The following is a 15,805-nucleotide window of genomic DNA, read 5'->3' as shown; positions in this document are numbered from 1 at the left end:
AGGAGAGGGTGAGGGTGGGGCGAGGGGAGGGGGAGGGCCAGGGGGCAGGGAGAGGGAGGGGGAGGGCTAGGACAGGGCCAAGGGCAAGGTCAAGGGCAGAGCAAGGTGGGGAAAGGAGCAGGGGGCAAAGGGTAGACCAAGAGGGATGCAGAGCAAGGACGGAGCCAGGGGGACAAGGGGGGTGAGAGCAGGGCAAAGACAGCTGGTGGTGGCCAGTGATGGCAGCAGGGACTCTGCAGGCCTGGAAACCCTTGGTGGGAAAACAAGCTTCAGAAGGTGGGCAGCCAGCTCCGCCTCTCCCTTACCCCAGACTCGTGGTACCCACCCGAGCCCTCAGCGGCAGCCAGCTCAGCAGAAGGTCTCCCTGTCCGGCCTTTCCCACCCTTGGGAAGCATAGATTCTGGCTTTCGTCTCACTGGCTGCAGTGTTTCCGTACGCCCATCCATCCTGCTGTCTGAGCATCCCCTGGGCTCATCCACGCTGCTGGCTGCCACCAGGTCCTGCTACTTCCCTAAGGGTGACTTTCAGCTCTCCCCTCCCCAGGGGTCCAGCCGGGGGCCTCAACCTATTTTCAAACCTCAAACCTCTTTTCTCTCCTCGAGTCCCTTTTCCCCACCCACACCCTTCTTTCTTCCAACCACTTTCTTGCCACTTAGCAGCTGGGCACCGTGGCAATGACTTCAGTGCTCTGTGTCTCGGTCTCCACAGACGTAACGACAGTACCCATCCCACTCAGCCATGGGGATCAGAGGAGTTGCTGTGTGAGCTGCTTGGCCGAGGACCAGCACACAGGAGCCGCTAGGGGCGTGTTCCCATCACTCTGCTGCCCTTTCACCTATGCCTGAAGTTTACCAGACCCCAAGGCCACAGCCTCCCCAGCCCGGGACACCTGGGCGTTTCTCAGGAGGGACACCCAGGAGGCCACGAGCAGAAGCCCAACTCTAGGATGGTACAAGCCTTTCCACGTCCTGGGAGGTAAAGACTCAAAAACAGAAGATGGAGTCTTAACTGGATTATTTGGGCTAAACATCACCTTGCTTATGGGACAAAGTTCTCATGCATTTTATGACCCTGTGGAAAATATTCTGAAGCACAAATGTCTAGTTAAGAAGACTGATGCTTTTCCAGATGGCAAACAGCTTAAAGATGTGCTCCTTAGCTCTGCCAGGTTTATTTGTAAGGACACTAATTAACCTACTAGAAATAGGTTCTTTTTATAACGATGATTAGCTTGCTTTTTTTTTTTTTAATTCTGGGAAAAGAACATATGCATGTTTCCTCCCTGCCAACGGAAAGCCTGGGCTTTCCTAGAGCAGAAACGCGCTAACCCAGTAAGCCCTTCTCCCAGGTCACACGCTCCCTCCTATCAGAAACGTCAGGGTGAAATCGCATTTGAATTTTGAGTGGGTTCAGATGCACTTTGTTCTGAGGATTTTGCGGCCGTCACCGGGACAGGGATGTGCAGCCATGGGGCAGCCCGACGTGTGGGCAGCCCTGCTGTGGAGATGTCACAGGCTTAGTGCAGGCTGCTCGGCTACACTTGCCAGGGAAAATTTCATGTTCTGTCTTCAAGGCAGGAAGGCTGGATTTCATGCAGCTAAAGCCAAGGGAGGATATAACAGCATTTCCAACACTCCAGTCAGATCTGAAGCAAGACTGTATACATTATCTGTGTTTTTGGACTCAAGGTTGGAGAACGGGATTAGGGGAGGAGTGGAGGTGGTAACGGAGCCTTGGTTGCCAAAGGCAGAATGGCTAGACAGACAACGAACGGCAGCGTGAACTTTCAAGTTCAAGGTGTCCTCTCTTGGGGCTCAGCTAGCCTCTGACACGCGCAGGCAAGAGAGAAAACTTCCCCTTTGAAACCCCAGTTCTCCCAAGGTGGGGACGTGACACGTGGCTGCCTCGGTGGCTGCCATGTCCAGCGCCTCCCTACCTATCTTTAAGATGTTAATGCAACTAACATCAGTTTCCCAGGGAGATATGCACAGTCACAGGGAGGCCCTCTGGGCCCAAGAGGAGCTAAAAGGAGCTGTTGTTGTCACACTCAAAGACGGGCAATGGGGTGTCCCTGCAGGAAGCAGGGGGTGGAGGGTTCCTTCCTGGCCCCCCCTAATGCTAATGACGAGGGCTGTAAACATCTGGCCCTAGCACACACCCTGGTGTTGGACGGTGCATCTTCAATAGGCCGGGACGACCCCTGGCTTCCAAGAACTCTGCAGGCACCCAGGGGAAGCCTCCTGGAGCAGAGGGAGTTTACTGACCTTGCCGCCAGGGAATGGAACTGACTCTTCCTTAGTTGTATTAATGAAAATATACTCTAGAACTGCACTGTCCAATACACTAGCTATGAGCTGTACGTGGGTATTTAAATTAATGAAAATTAAATAAAATAAAAATTAAGTTCCTCAGTCATACTTACCACATCTCCAGTGGTCAGTGGCCACCGATGGCTGGTGGCTACCATACTGGACAGCACACATACAGAATAGCCCCGTCGACACAGCAAGTTCTAAGAGACCACCCGTCACCTTTCTAATGTCCTTCACCCATCCACAAATAGTCGCGGCCCACGATACCGTACAACGCCTGCTACTACTATATGAACATGCTAACATTAGATATTGCTACTAAGATAGGGACAAGGGACTTGCACTTGCACTTGTTCTAAGGTTTTGGATGCTTGCACGTATGTACATTCAGAATTAAGACTGATGTCTCTTCCAAGGATGCTTGTTAGCATCTCAAGGGTCGCAAGTAATATAGCATCCAAACTCTGTTCCTGACGCTGCTAATTTTTAGAGAGAAAACTGCTCAACGACCAAGACGCAGGGCTGTCAGTGCCCCCTGCCACGTTTTGCTGGGATCATCGGATTTGGTGTTACTTTACGTTTCATTTACTTCGGGATCCTGCTGGCTGGCAGCCCTCAGCATGCACACATGCTGGCAGGTTGGCCCTACTCCCCAAGTTGTCTCCCGGTTTCGATGCCCCTAGCAACTCAGCTTGCCTTCGTGTTAACTTGAAAACCCTTTCTTTGCCTGTGACACGTCTCCTCACTTTGGGCAAACTTTCTCTCTGCCTTAGAAAAGCTGACACCAATAGCGCTACCCATGCAGCAACCCCCCAGAGGGAACCCATTACTGGCAGGGCCACTGGGTGCCGAGAGACCCAGGAGCAGTGTGTATCCCCATGGAGCTTACAGAAACCAATTCACTTCTCTGCAGTTAATTCCAAGATGCTGCTATGGTTGCTTCAAGCTGTAATGGTGTCTACAAACAATTTGTACATTTGGAGTGGCATGATCCTGGGGGGTAATTAACAAACCCTGGGAAAACCTTTTGAAAAGGTTTTAAAAGCAACCTAGATCGAGGCCACCATCATCAACGAAACAGAATTGCTCCCCCTTCTCTGTCATGTTAGAATAGACCTGGCTGGCTCCTGCAGGGGTCGGCAGAACATGGCTGGTGAGCTTTATGGAAGATTCCTCGAGATGTGTTCATCAGAAATCAGACCCGCCACAGAGCTTTCTGAATAGGGCAGGCTCTGAGAAAGAGGAAGCAGCAGAGTTCAGAAGGGCCCCCCGAGGGGTGGGCTGTGCCTTCCCTACCGTTGACCAAGCCGAGGGAGAAGACCGAGTTCACCAGGACGCCGCCCTTCCGGAAGTGGTCGCTCATGTGCTCCAGCCAATTGGCATCCAAACTGCTCACCGTCTGGCCATTCCTGGAGACCCGGAGGGGAATGGTGACGGGATAGTATTGCCGGCACTTCTGATGGCTCTTCGGTTTGTTGAAAAGGGCGAAAATCTCCATTTCTGTTGGGATTTGTAAAGAGAGTAGGGAGAGAAGAGGTCAAATGGGGACATACTGCCTCACTGGGCCTGACGGGATCTCTCAGGAGCCTGAAGAAGCCATATCAAAGGCCAAAGTTCTGTTAGGTTGCACTGTTACCTAATAATAAAACCTGATTCCGGAGACTTCCCTGGTGGTCCAGTGGTTAAGACTCCGTGCATCCACTGCAGGGGCCGCGGGTTTGACCCCTGGCCGGGGAACTAGGATCCCACGTGCCACGTGGTGTGGCCAAAAAGAATGTCTTTTAATTTAAAAAAACAACCCCAAATCCCCCTAATTCTAAGCAGTAAGTTAGGGTGCCTTAAAAGTGACATGGACCTCAAAGGTTGAGTCCTAAGGTGACTGCCAACAAAAATGTGGCACTTGTCATCTGCCTCTACAAGGCTGAGGTCACTAGTCACTGCAGCCAGCGACCTCAACACACCCTGAAAGGCGTTCAGGGTGGAGATCAGGAGCCCTCTGTGCTCTGAGAAAAACTGGCAGATCAAGCCCTTAGATAGTCAGATATTTTCAGGAGAAGATTTTATGAGCCCAATTCTTGCATCTCCTCCTATCTAGAAAAGCACTAAAAGCATTAACAGTGACACCTGCTCTCGTGACTAGCAGCCAGCCTCTGCCAACATGTATGCTCCACTGCACGTCCCCCTTCACTAAAATCATGTCTAACACTGACCTTCTCCCCACCTCTCTGGAGCAGTTTCTCAGAACTATCCAAAACGCTGTCTCCCAGGCTAGACATTTTGCCCCAAATAAAACGAACTAGCAACTCTCATGTTGTGCATTTTTTAGTTGACAGGACTTAGGTTTGGAATCTGGCATATAGCTGTTAGCTGGGATTCATTTGTACGGTTAGGTGTTTGAGAGAAGGACACAGTAGACATTTCTAGAAATTCATACAAAGGTGTGTTTTAGAAGAAAAAGCAGACATATTTTGGGGCGAGAGCTGGTCTTAAAAAAAAAAAGTAAATGCACAGAGGCACATAAAGACAAAAATACTGCTGTAATTCCTGGAACCTTGTACATCCCTGAACTGACTATTTATAAACCACAGTGGTGTTTCCTGGGGCCAGACCCATAATACTTAATCAAGTACATCAAAAATACATCATTGATATGTAAAAATAAATACATTCCAGTAAATGCACGTTCCTGCCTGGAGTGGTAGGTCGCTCAAACAGCCAAGCAGGCCCTGAGAGTGAGGCTCTGCTTCCCGTGCCTTCATTTATAGCTCAGTTCTTTAAAAATCAATACTCACTACACCCGGCAGCTGACCCTCGCCTCCTGCGACACACGGTACTGGCCGTGAGTGAGCAGTGTCAGCCTCCAGAAGCAAATACCTGGAATTTCAATCGAAGTCTGGAGGTCTATTTTTGCGTTACTCATTCAGTCAAGCAATCAGAGTTCACCCAGCTTAAAAAGCTTTGCTTACATGGGCTAGTCAGGAATATGCTTTGGTTTCCAAAAATATCTATTTGGATAATAAGAAAGTCCCCACCCTTCTTCCGAAGAAATATTTTAAAGGTCATAAACAATGACTGACATTAGCAAAAAGGACAAAGGACATCCACGCTCCTTGCAGGAGATACCTCGTCTAGACTCACATTCTGGGACACTGCATCCCATATTTCGGTATTTCACAATTTTTCCAGTATCCAAGTACATTACTTTTTAAAACGAACTTACTCTGCTTTATCTAAATAAGTGCACTTAAACAGGAAACTCTGCTTCACGACCATAAGGGAAAACACTACTGTTTGCCGTAAACAGGAGTGAAAGATGAGGCATGGTCACACCAAGAATGTCCATCCACGTAGCAAACTCAAATTATCTCACAGGGCGACTGTATTCTGGGACAAAGGAAGGCTTTGCACAGCCCCAACTGAGCAAGCACCAGCAGAGACCTCTGGGGAGCATTGCTGGGCCACAGACTTTGTCGTCAGCAATGGTGAAGCCGACAGGGAGGCCTTTTCAAGCTATCCATGGGGTAGAGCCAGTTAGGAAGGAGGGGTCCCCATCTTCACAAACGGCCACCTGGATCTTCAACAACCACCGCTGGCCTGTTCATCATCCCCAGCCCAAATTACCTTTCTGGGTCCGCTTACCTGACTCAGGAAGCCATCTACAATCCAGCCAGTAAGTGCTTTCGCAGGAGAAATTAGGTCTTGGTATATGGAGCTAGCAATCCCTAGACTATTTCGTGACTTTCAGATACACACTTTAGGAATGGGGTCATGCAGACAGCACAGAAGGTTTGTAAAGGAGGGAAATCAAGCAATGGATTAGAGCTGGGGGTTGGGGGTGGGACAGGAAGTGATTGGGTGTTCTCCAGTCCAAGGTGCCAGTGGTTCAAATAAGACCTGCAGCTACTAAAGGCAAAAGAGGGTAAGTCATGCTTTAGCGAGTCCTTGACTGCATTTCAATTGCTTCAAAATCAGACCCTGTAAGCTTTTGGGTGCAAGTCGTTCATTTGGGAAGTAATCCCAGGAAACAGAGTGAGAGAGCAGGGACGAGAAACAGAGAAGAGCTGAAAGCCAAGGAAGGCTGCATTGATGAGCGGGTTACTGTCACGGCACCTGGGGACCTGACACACCATATACGCACACCCCATACTGCTCTATGAGGGGCAAGGAAGCCGGGCATTTGTCCTCAGGGATGGAGGCCACTCCTGAGGCGTTCATTCCCTGGGACATCTGCCCAGGCAGAGGCTAGGAAAGCTGTCCTCAGGTGACCCCAAGGTGGGCCAGAGCACCAGTCCCCATGGTCTGCTAAATGCATACGAATTATCAACAAAGAGAAAAAGAAATCACAGCCTCTGCACGGGAGGATGAGTGGGGAACTGAGAAGTGGCCCAAGTCCAAAACGACATGACAACACTTGATCACACAGAAGGATCCCCAGTCACATGGCAAGACAAAACCACAACTTTCCCACACGCATGATGAAACAGAACAAGGGAAGGCAGAAGGGAAGAAGCATGCTTGGGGGCGGGGCAGGGCAGGGGGAGACAGAGCGGGGAGACAAAGGTGGATGGTGGGGTGCCGACAGCGCCCCTTGCTTTCCGTCTGGATCCTCCCCAGGGAGGAGGACCAAAGCCAGAGCCAGAAATAGATTTTTCAGGAAGGAAAAGGAAAGGCTGTCGGACTCGAGAGCCTCCAAAGCATGAGCAGCAATGAAATATTGGAAGAAACCTGCTTCCAGATGCCCAAGCCTTCAGTAAACTCCTCTGTCCCGCTGCCTCCTTGGCCACAATCGTCTTTCTACTCACATGGAAACCAGCCAAGAAAAACTGTCCCCAAACGATGCCCTTTGATGTTTTAATATTCTGACTCTCCAATACATATACTCACAGGAGCAGTCACCAGGGATTCCAAAAAGAAGACCAAATTTGCTTACATTTTCTTAGCTGCTCTGTGACTCTGCCATGACCCCAGCTGGAAGATTTTTCCAGACATGGGACAGAAAGTCCCAAAGGAGGGGGAAGGCATTGTTTCTGAGAATGGCCGCAGGACTGGCCTGGCAGGGCACCCAAGGAGCTTCGAGACTTGCACTTCTATTTCTGTCTCGTTGTCTTGCTGTGTTCCCCTGACATGGGGTGGGGGGGGGCGCGGGGGGCTTGCCTTGTGTCATTTAGATCCTTTGTGTCCAGAAAAGGTAGTAGTCCAGAAGACATGGCAGGTGCCACACCTGTGTCTGCTGGATTGACCTGAGCCAGACAAGGGCAAGGAGCTAGGTGGACAGGGGGAGGAGGGCACGTGAGCCTGGAGGCGGGGCCAGCTGGGCGCTGCCGGCCTGCCAGCCAGGTCCGCTGGGCCTGGGGGAGGCCTGCTTGCCAGGCCAAGTGTGGGGCCCGCTGTCTGCACAGCAATCCACGGGGCCCACTTGTAAGGATGTCAGCGGCCCACAGGATGGGAATGTATTAATGAGGGCCATCACCACCGCCATCATCTCACATGACTCCAGCCTCCACGGGGGAACGGCGTCCCTTCTATGCCCAGAAGCCTTAAGTGGTTCCCCCAGAATCACAATCTGGTAAGTGACAAATCCAAGACTCTTCCAAACCCCCAATGCTGGGCTGTGTCCCAAATCTAACACAAGGCTAATTTCATCGGCTCATGGAAAGCGGGAGCTGACAATGACGATGTGCGTGTGTGGGGGGGAGGGGGGGTGGGGAGGTGTTCAATAGCTATTTGTTAATGGACTGAGTGAAAGTCCAGGAAGATGGTGGCAGATTGGGGGTGGGGGACAGAACCACAGGGTAGAACTATTCTGGGGGCTCCGGGAGGGGAGGACAAGGCCCAGGGAGGAAGGGCAGGCTCAGGGGGCATCCGCTGCCTGCCAAGGAGGCCTGCTGAATAGAATCCCCCTCCAGAGAAGGTCACGGCAATCCCCGGCTCGGGTTCCTGGCTGCATCTGTAGGCATTTTAAGTGAGCAGGTGCAGGTAGGAAGGGTAACTCTTGGAAGAGTTTGCATTATTATTTCAGTGCCAGTGAGAACCAGCTGACTTTGCGTGAACCTGTGTGGCCTCCTTGTTTCTCCTGCTCAAGTTTCAGCGACAGAGACAAGATGGGAATGCTGGAGGCCAGGAGAGAAGTGCCAGGGGTCCGTCCCGCGACACCTCCCTAACCTGGCCATGCACTGGCCTGTCTGCGGTGAATGAAGGAAGCTGCCCCCCAGCACAGAAATGCATGGAGAACGTGGCATGGGAACGCGGTCCTGTCCTTCCCAGGTGCTCTGCGTTTCACCAGGAGGCTGGGGCAAGCTGGATGGGAGAAGGGAAGCAGCCTGCAGCAAGGCTCAGGTAATGTCTGCACGGCCTGACCTCAAACCTACAGGAAATTCCCTAGGACGAGCGGGAAGAAACCCAGGTGGGCATGGGGAGCAGAACCCCTGGACCAGAGCGGTCCCTGCAGCCCGTGCGGAGGGGGAGGGGAGGGGCGGCCTGCCCTGTTTCCAGATGAGAGCTCCCTGGCAGCCCTCCTGAGCAGCCTTTGCCGCACAGCTCCCCCAGGCTCCTATAAAGGAAACAAATTAAAGGAGGAAAGGGAGGGGGAAGGAGGGAGGCTCCCTCTGGATTTTTTTTAATTGTCTTGCTGTGATTGCCTATTTAAGCCCACCTGGCAGAGAGAGGCGTAAAAACACTTCACCGTCCTTAGGGGGCCCTGAGAGAAAGGGAGGTGAAAGCTGAGTGAGCAGCAGGGAGGGGGCATTGGGGACGGGGTGGGTGATGGTGCATGGACTTCCCAGGGAAGGAAAGACTTCCCCGGAAAACGATTAGGAGAGAAGCTGGGGTCAGTTGAGGGCTGTGAATGGGGACAGGGTCCCTGGACGGCCGGCCGGCCTTCTGGGAGGCTGAAACTATGGTTGCTCAACTAATGCTCAGACCAGGAGATAACATTTAACTCTATGAGGGCACGCAGGCGACTGTCCTTATCTGTGATACGGGTGTAACAATAGCATCTTCTGTCACAAAGCTGTTGTGAAGCATAGTCAAGACACACAGGGAGAGCTCAGAAGAGTTCACTCAGAGGGCCGTCACCGTGATGACTGTCCATCCCCTGCAAGGCCACGCCTGTGCACTCGTAACCCCTGTGTGTTCACTGACTGATGGAAAAGACCCAAAGGTTCATTTATTCCACCAAAAGAGAAATAAAGGGTAACAGTGAGACCCGTGGCCTCCTGCGCAGAGAGATCAGTGCCAGGCTCATGAGCAGACAACAGACACACACAGCTGCCTACCGAGCAAATCTTGGGGGGTGGGCGGCACTATAAGCCCCTCAACAGCTGGAGTCCTCATGCTCTGTTAGGCTGACCACTTCCAGACACACCCTAACCTGCTATTCCTCAGCAGGAACTGATTTTCTCATAGAGAACAGGGACTTGAGGAAATGAGATGCAGGCCAAGACACTTGTGGTATCACGGGGGGGCGGGGGTGGTCTCTGTGTGCCCAGCGATGGGGGAGGAGTGTCTGAGTGATCGAGGGAACAGTCACAGGGCAGCAGGAGGGACCTGGGGCGGAGGGTCCCAGGACAAGCCTCCCCAGTTAACTCAACCCCAGGAGGCAGGACGTCTGGAAGGAATCTTGGAGAAAAGTGGATTCTGGAACAAGGAATATCTGAAAACTCCTGAGGGGACCCTCAGTATCAAGAGCCCCCTTTCTCCAAGGCAGGGTTCTGTGCAGAGGTGGGGGCAATGGTCAGGACGACGGAGCCTGTACCCCAGTCGTAAGAACCGCCACTTAGGAGTGCTTTAAATGCATCTCTCCTTTCACTTTTCTACAAGAAACTTTTTTTTTTTTTTTTGTGGTACGCAGGCCTCTCACTGTTGTGGCCTCTCCCGTTGCGGAGCACAGGCTCCGGACGCGCAGGCTCAGCGGCCATGGCTCACGGGCCCAGCCGCTCCGCAGCATGTGGGATCTTCCCGGACCGGGGCACGAACCCGTGTCCCCCGCATCGGCAGGCAGACCCTCAACCACTACGCCACCAGGGAAGCCCAAGAAACTTTTTTTTTTAATCCCTATTTTACAGGGCAAGGAGCTGAGGCACAGGAGGGTATCTTGCTCGAGAGGTGTGGTTCTTAAGCCCAGTGCTCCCTGTGCTCTCTCCTGGGGCTTGTGATGCCCTGATCCCTCAACCTCCCAGGGCCTGAGATGGTACAACAGAGGGGCTCCAAGGAGGCCAGTCCTCCTTCTTGGGATTCAGCCCGACAGCCATGCAGAAATGGGGGATTCTGAAATAAGACTGGGATGTTCCTTGGGAGGCACCCACGGGATCCAAACGTGCTCTCAGCTACTCTGTGGGAGCAGAAGTCCCCCAAATGAGCCTCTACTTCAGCACATATTTAAGAAGGATCAAGGCTTTCATGAAACGGTCCTAATCTGTCCCAGAACTGAGGCTGCTGCCAACTCCCCCTCCAAGGTCAACTTTGCAAACAAGCCCCAGAATTAACCAGCCCACAATTTTCTTTCCAGGAACTACTGACATAACAAGAAAAACGATTTCACCCTCTTTTCTCCTCTGGCCGCACCGCGCGGCCTGCGGGATCTCAGTTCCCAGACCAGGGATCGAACCCGCACCCCCTGGAGCAGAAGCGTGGAGTCTTAACCACTGGACAGCCAGGGAGCCCCTCACCCTCTTTTCTATTCTCAAAGTATAAATGGTTCCTCGTCATTTCTAAGAGGCTAACTTCAAGTATTAGTACGTAAATAGTAACATTAACCAGGGAGATGATCCAGGAAGGCCTAAAGAGAAAGGCTTCGTAAGACCTGTGGCCGCCTCCTGTCAGTCTTGTCACTTGTCACCTCCCAAAGGCTAGAAGAGGCCATGCACCTCATACGAGGGCCTGGCTCTCAGGAAATGGCTCAAGGCTAGATTTCCTGGAGAAGGAAGATGAAAGGGAATCACGGGGAAATGAAGAGAAACTTAGCTCCCTGTAGACTGAGGGCCTCAGTAAACCTTGTTCGTCTGTCTGAGTACCACACAGGAAAGACCAGGCAGAGAGCGGGCCTGGGCTCACACATCAGATCTCTTTCCAGCCTGGGCAACAGATGGACTCTCTGAACCTCAGTTTACTCAGCTGTAAAATGGGCAATGATGCAAGAGCTCACCCACATCATAGGAAAAATGAAGAGATAGTTATAGGAAAGCTTGCTGGTCCAGCGCCCGGTCCACAGGAAGTATTAATAAACGTCAGCTATTATCATCCTTGTTGTGTCGCTAGTTGAAATCCCCAACCTAAAGGGCGTGCTCCGACGGCCGTTACAATGTGATTCAGCGGAGTCGCTTACTGGTGGCCTCTCCTTGGCAGTTTTCTTTCCACGGTGCTCATCTGTCAACTATACAACTCCCTGAGATCTGGCTGTTTACAGCTGGGTGAGCTGAATCACCAGCTTCCTGCACAATTTGTCCTCAGCTGGCTTTCTTGATTTCCTTCTTCAGGCAGATATTCAAAACAAGGGGTCCAAAAGTGGAGGCTGCTTTCTGCACTGGTGCCCAGCAAAGTTCACACTTCCTGTGTTCACACGGGGTAATTCAGGGGCAGTGCAAGAGCGTGCGGGAGAAACGACCTCCCGTTCTAGAATCTACTTCACACGTGACCATTTGGAGCAACTACGAGTCAACGTCATGTGGTTCTGCCCCCCTGCCCCGCCCCCCCTTCCCCTCCACACCCCTGGAAGTCACAGCTTCAGGCAGGAAACAGTCAGGAGGCCCAGAAAACAGCTTGACAGTTTCTCCTGTTTGATGGACCGCTCCCTCTACACTCTAGTTCCATTCGTTTTCCTAAAATGCCAAGGGGATTACTGACAAGCTAGCAGCCTCTCTCTCAGCGGGTCAGAGTCCCAGCACTGACATACTTACTTCCCGAGAGTGGCTCTCCATGCCCTTCCAGTGGGTCCCCATCCGGTCCATCCAGAGTCTCGCTCACCCCGCATGGAGGGGATTCTGTGCCAACCCCGGCTCCCGAGGGCGAGCCGGGCTGCTGGGTAGTGGGCGCCTCCCCTCTCGGGTCCTGGCCGGGCTCTGGGCTTCTGTCCATCCCCACCGGAGCGTCGGCAGCCCCCAGGTTCTCTGTAGCCACACACCTGCCAGGCTCCTCTGTCGCATCCCGGGCATCCGCTGGGGGGCTGCCACCTGCCGAGTGCCCAGGGCAGTGGTACTGAGGTATGACCCCGACAAATTTCAGGCCCCGACTCGCAGCCTCCTGGATCTGTGAGGCAAACAGAATGAAGGGAAACAAGTGAATGGGATGTTCTAGCAAAGGGGCAACGAAATACCTCAGGGAGGCCTTGGGGACATTTCTGTTTGAACATGAAGTCTCTCGAGCTGGCAAAGGTTCCGTGTCTTCAAGGCAGCGCCCACACCCCAACCCTGGCCCAACTGGGGACAGAGAGTGTGGGGCTTATTTTTTTATAAACTATGGAAAAATAATGCATTTGGCTATGAAGGGCTGCGACGGCCTCTCTTTGAAACACTGTGTTAGTCCCGATTGACAATTGTTTTCTAAGAAGCTGGAAGAAGGTTCTAAAAGGATGAGCTGGAACAAAGAGTGGCTGAAAGAGGAAGTTCATTTTGGTAAGAGTTTATTTTCTTGTTATTTTTTTTTTTCTGACGAATCACCTACTTCCTGCTCATCAGGCTACTATATAACTCAATACGTCTATATAACCATATACTAACTACCAGATGACATTTTATGACCCAAAGAGCTTCCTCTCTGAAACAATTGTTTTGGCAGAGAAGGGCAGAGGTGGGGAGAATCACCACCGCGCAAAAGCTGACGCACGCAGCCCCGCAAGAGGGGACATCTGAGGATATCAGTCCACACCCAGCCCACAGGCATCACTTTGGGCTGACCCATGACTCTGCATCCACCATCCAGTCCAGGTAACAGGTGGCACCTTCTCACCTCCTAAGCCTCAAGATGGGGGACGGATGGCCACACTGAGCTCTGTACCCCGTGAACGCTCCCCTCCCTAAAATATACCCCAGGCAATTGAGTGTAATAGTCATAAGGGAAAAACAAACTGAAAGTAGTAGCCGAATAAAATCAAGCAAGAGCTGGCCAAAACTAGAAGATGGGCTTTAGGGGACTTTCTGGGCAAGAATGCTGAAGTCACTTTACAAATAAATCAGGAGGTGGAGACCTCAGAGCTCTGTGAGTCTTAGTCACCAACTCCCAAGTGGATGACCTCAGAAAATCTCGAGGCTTCTGCAGTGATCTTCTCCTGTCATTTGAGAATTAGTAAGAAATACCAGCACGGAGCTACTCTCTAAAGGAGAAGCAAGCCTTGGCAGCCCTCCCCGGATGACCCACCCTAACTTAAAACAGGAGGTCATTTTAGTTCAACACTGGCCATTCTAGAAAATGGCCTGGAGCAGCTACACGAATGTACAGCCCAGTCTTTCTGTAAGGTCTAGCCTGTGCTAGATGTAATGATAACAACAGTATTAATTGTCATCTATCACAGACCTACTATGTGTCAAGCCCTACACTATGCGCTTCATATAAATTGTTTTGCTTAACCCTTGAATGACCCTGCATGGTATCACAATCCTCATTTCAGATGAGGATGCTAAGGCCCAGAGACATTAAAGTCATAAATCAAGCTGTGGGTAGCCAGGTTCAAAGCCAGGTCTGGCTTGGGCCCAAGTTCATTCTCTTAAGTACAAGGTCAAGTGGATACATGTCAAAGCATCCAGTTCTTGGATATGTATGTGCCCACACAAATGCCCATGGTTGGCTCAATTCATGCTTCAAAACTTAAAAAAAAAACTTAAAGTCATCCTTTCCATCCTGAAAATTCATTTTTTACCCATTAATCTGTGATATCTATCTACTCTTAGAAATTGTTTTGGAAAGCTTCTAAAACAACATACAGGTCACAAAAGTTTTAAAAGAAAAGACTGAGGAGATAATTATACCAAAGGGCCTTAGGTTGAGGGAAGGTAATATGTACAAAGCATAGCTCTGAGCTTCCTGGCCGCACAAGCAAAAAGAGAAATGCAAGGGATTTCACAGTCCCAAACGAAATAAGGAAAGACTCCTGGTCAAGAAGAGAGAAGCGTAACGAGCTAGTAATTTGTCTGACATATAGGAGGTGATCAATAAGTATCTGTTGAATGAATGAATGAATGAATATATTACATAATGAGTGGAAATGTGTCTCCTCTCCCAGAATGAGCTCCTAAAAGGTAGGGATGGAGACCAATTGATTTTTCAGCCCTAGACTCCAACAAACATTTATTAAGTCCCTATACTGGCTCAAACCAACATCACAGTTAGGTTCTGGGGGATACAAAATAGGAGTCCTGACTCTCAAAAGATTCAGCCAATTATTGTAAACAGACTTTAAGAATATTATACTAACATGGCACAATAATGCTTATATTATAATGTTATATAAAAAAATCAAGATTCTGCACTTTTTAGACACAGTATGACAGCTGTATAATATTTGTGTGTAATTTTTCAAAATTTATCTAATAAGCATGCATATTACCTTTATAATTGAAAAAAGTAAATATTCCAGAAATTTCTCATAGAGGGTGCTAAGCGCAATAATGGATATAAAGGTATAGAAAGGTATAGATTACTTCTGCCTGAAGGGGACACTGAGACGTTTCTCACAGAAGGTCAGGGCTGTAATAAACGAAATGGAGTAAGACCACAATACAACTAGAAGACGTGAGGGGTGTGGCAGAGCTGGAATGTGCATGCCTCACCGACAACATTCAAATTCAATTTTTTCCCCAAAATATCGTGCTAAACAAATCCTATTAGGGGACCCAATCTGTGGGAGGCTTTGAAGGATGAATAGGAGTTCACCAGATAGGTGAAAAAAAGGGACAGGGCAGTGCAGGTAAAGAGATGGACGGATCATCACGGGCAAAGGCTTGATGGTGTGCAACAGCCTGAGTATTGAAGAAATTTCTAGAAACATTTCTGGAACATGACATGAGAAGCCAGGAGTGCACAGAAATGAGGCTGGACTGGAAATTACAAGGGCCACACCATCGATGTCACAGAATACCAAGCCAACAAAGGCTCTGACTTTACCCCACAGCAACAGGTCCCTAACTTTCCCACCATAGTAACTCTTTTTTTTCTTTTTTTTTTGCGGTACGCGGGCCTCTCACCGTTGTGGCCTTTCCTGCTGCGGAGCACAGCCTCCGGACGCGCAGGCCCAGCGGCCATGGCTCATGGGCCCAGCCGCTCCGTGGCATGTGGGATCCTCCCAGACCAGGGCACGAACCCGTGTCCCCTGCATCGGCAGGCGGACTCTCAACCACTGCGCCACCAGGGAAGCCCCATAGTAACTCTTGAGACAGAGGAGGTGAGGGGTGAGGGTCTGAGGGCAAAGCACAAGATTTCTTTGAATGCTCATCTTTTATCTTAAACATTAATGAAAATGTAGTATCCTGCACCTAGTACTGAATACTATCAAAACTTTTAAAAAG

The 15,805-nt window shown here is 50.7% G+C and overlaps 1 protein-coding gene across 1 annotated transcript in view; it reads right to left on the bottom strand.

Moving 5' to 3' along the window:
• RFTN1 (raftlin, lipid raft linker 1) overlaps positions 1-15,805 on the bottom strand; it is a 196,652-nt gene that overhangs the window by 48,594 nt on the left and 132,253 nt on the right. Inside the window, exons 5-6 of the mRNA XM_024747830.1 lie at positions 12,206-12,554; positions 3,609-3,812 (exon numbers count right to left, since the gene is read on the bottom strand). Of these exons, the coding sequence (XP_024603598.1) occupies positions 3,609-3,812; positions 12,206-12,554 (553 nt within the window). The remainder of the gene's footprint in view (positions 1-3,608; positions 3,813-12,205; positions 12,555-15,805) is intronic.

The sequence above is a fragment of the Neophocaena asiaeorientalis genome, unplaced genomic scaffold (genome assembly GCF_003031525.2).
Source record: "Neophocaena asiaeorientalis asiaeorientalis breed wild unplaced genomic scaffold, Neophocaena_asiaeorientalis_V1.1 scaffold33, whole genome shotgun sequence".
Lineage (NCBI taxonomy): Eukaryota > Metazoa > Chordata > Mammalia > Artiodactyla > Phocoenidae > Neophocaena > Neophocaena asiaeorientalis.
The sequence above is the reverse complement of the archived record's forward strand: the minus strand, read 5'-3'. Positions and strand labels throughout refer to the sequence as shown.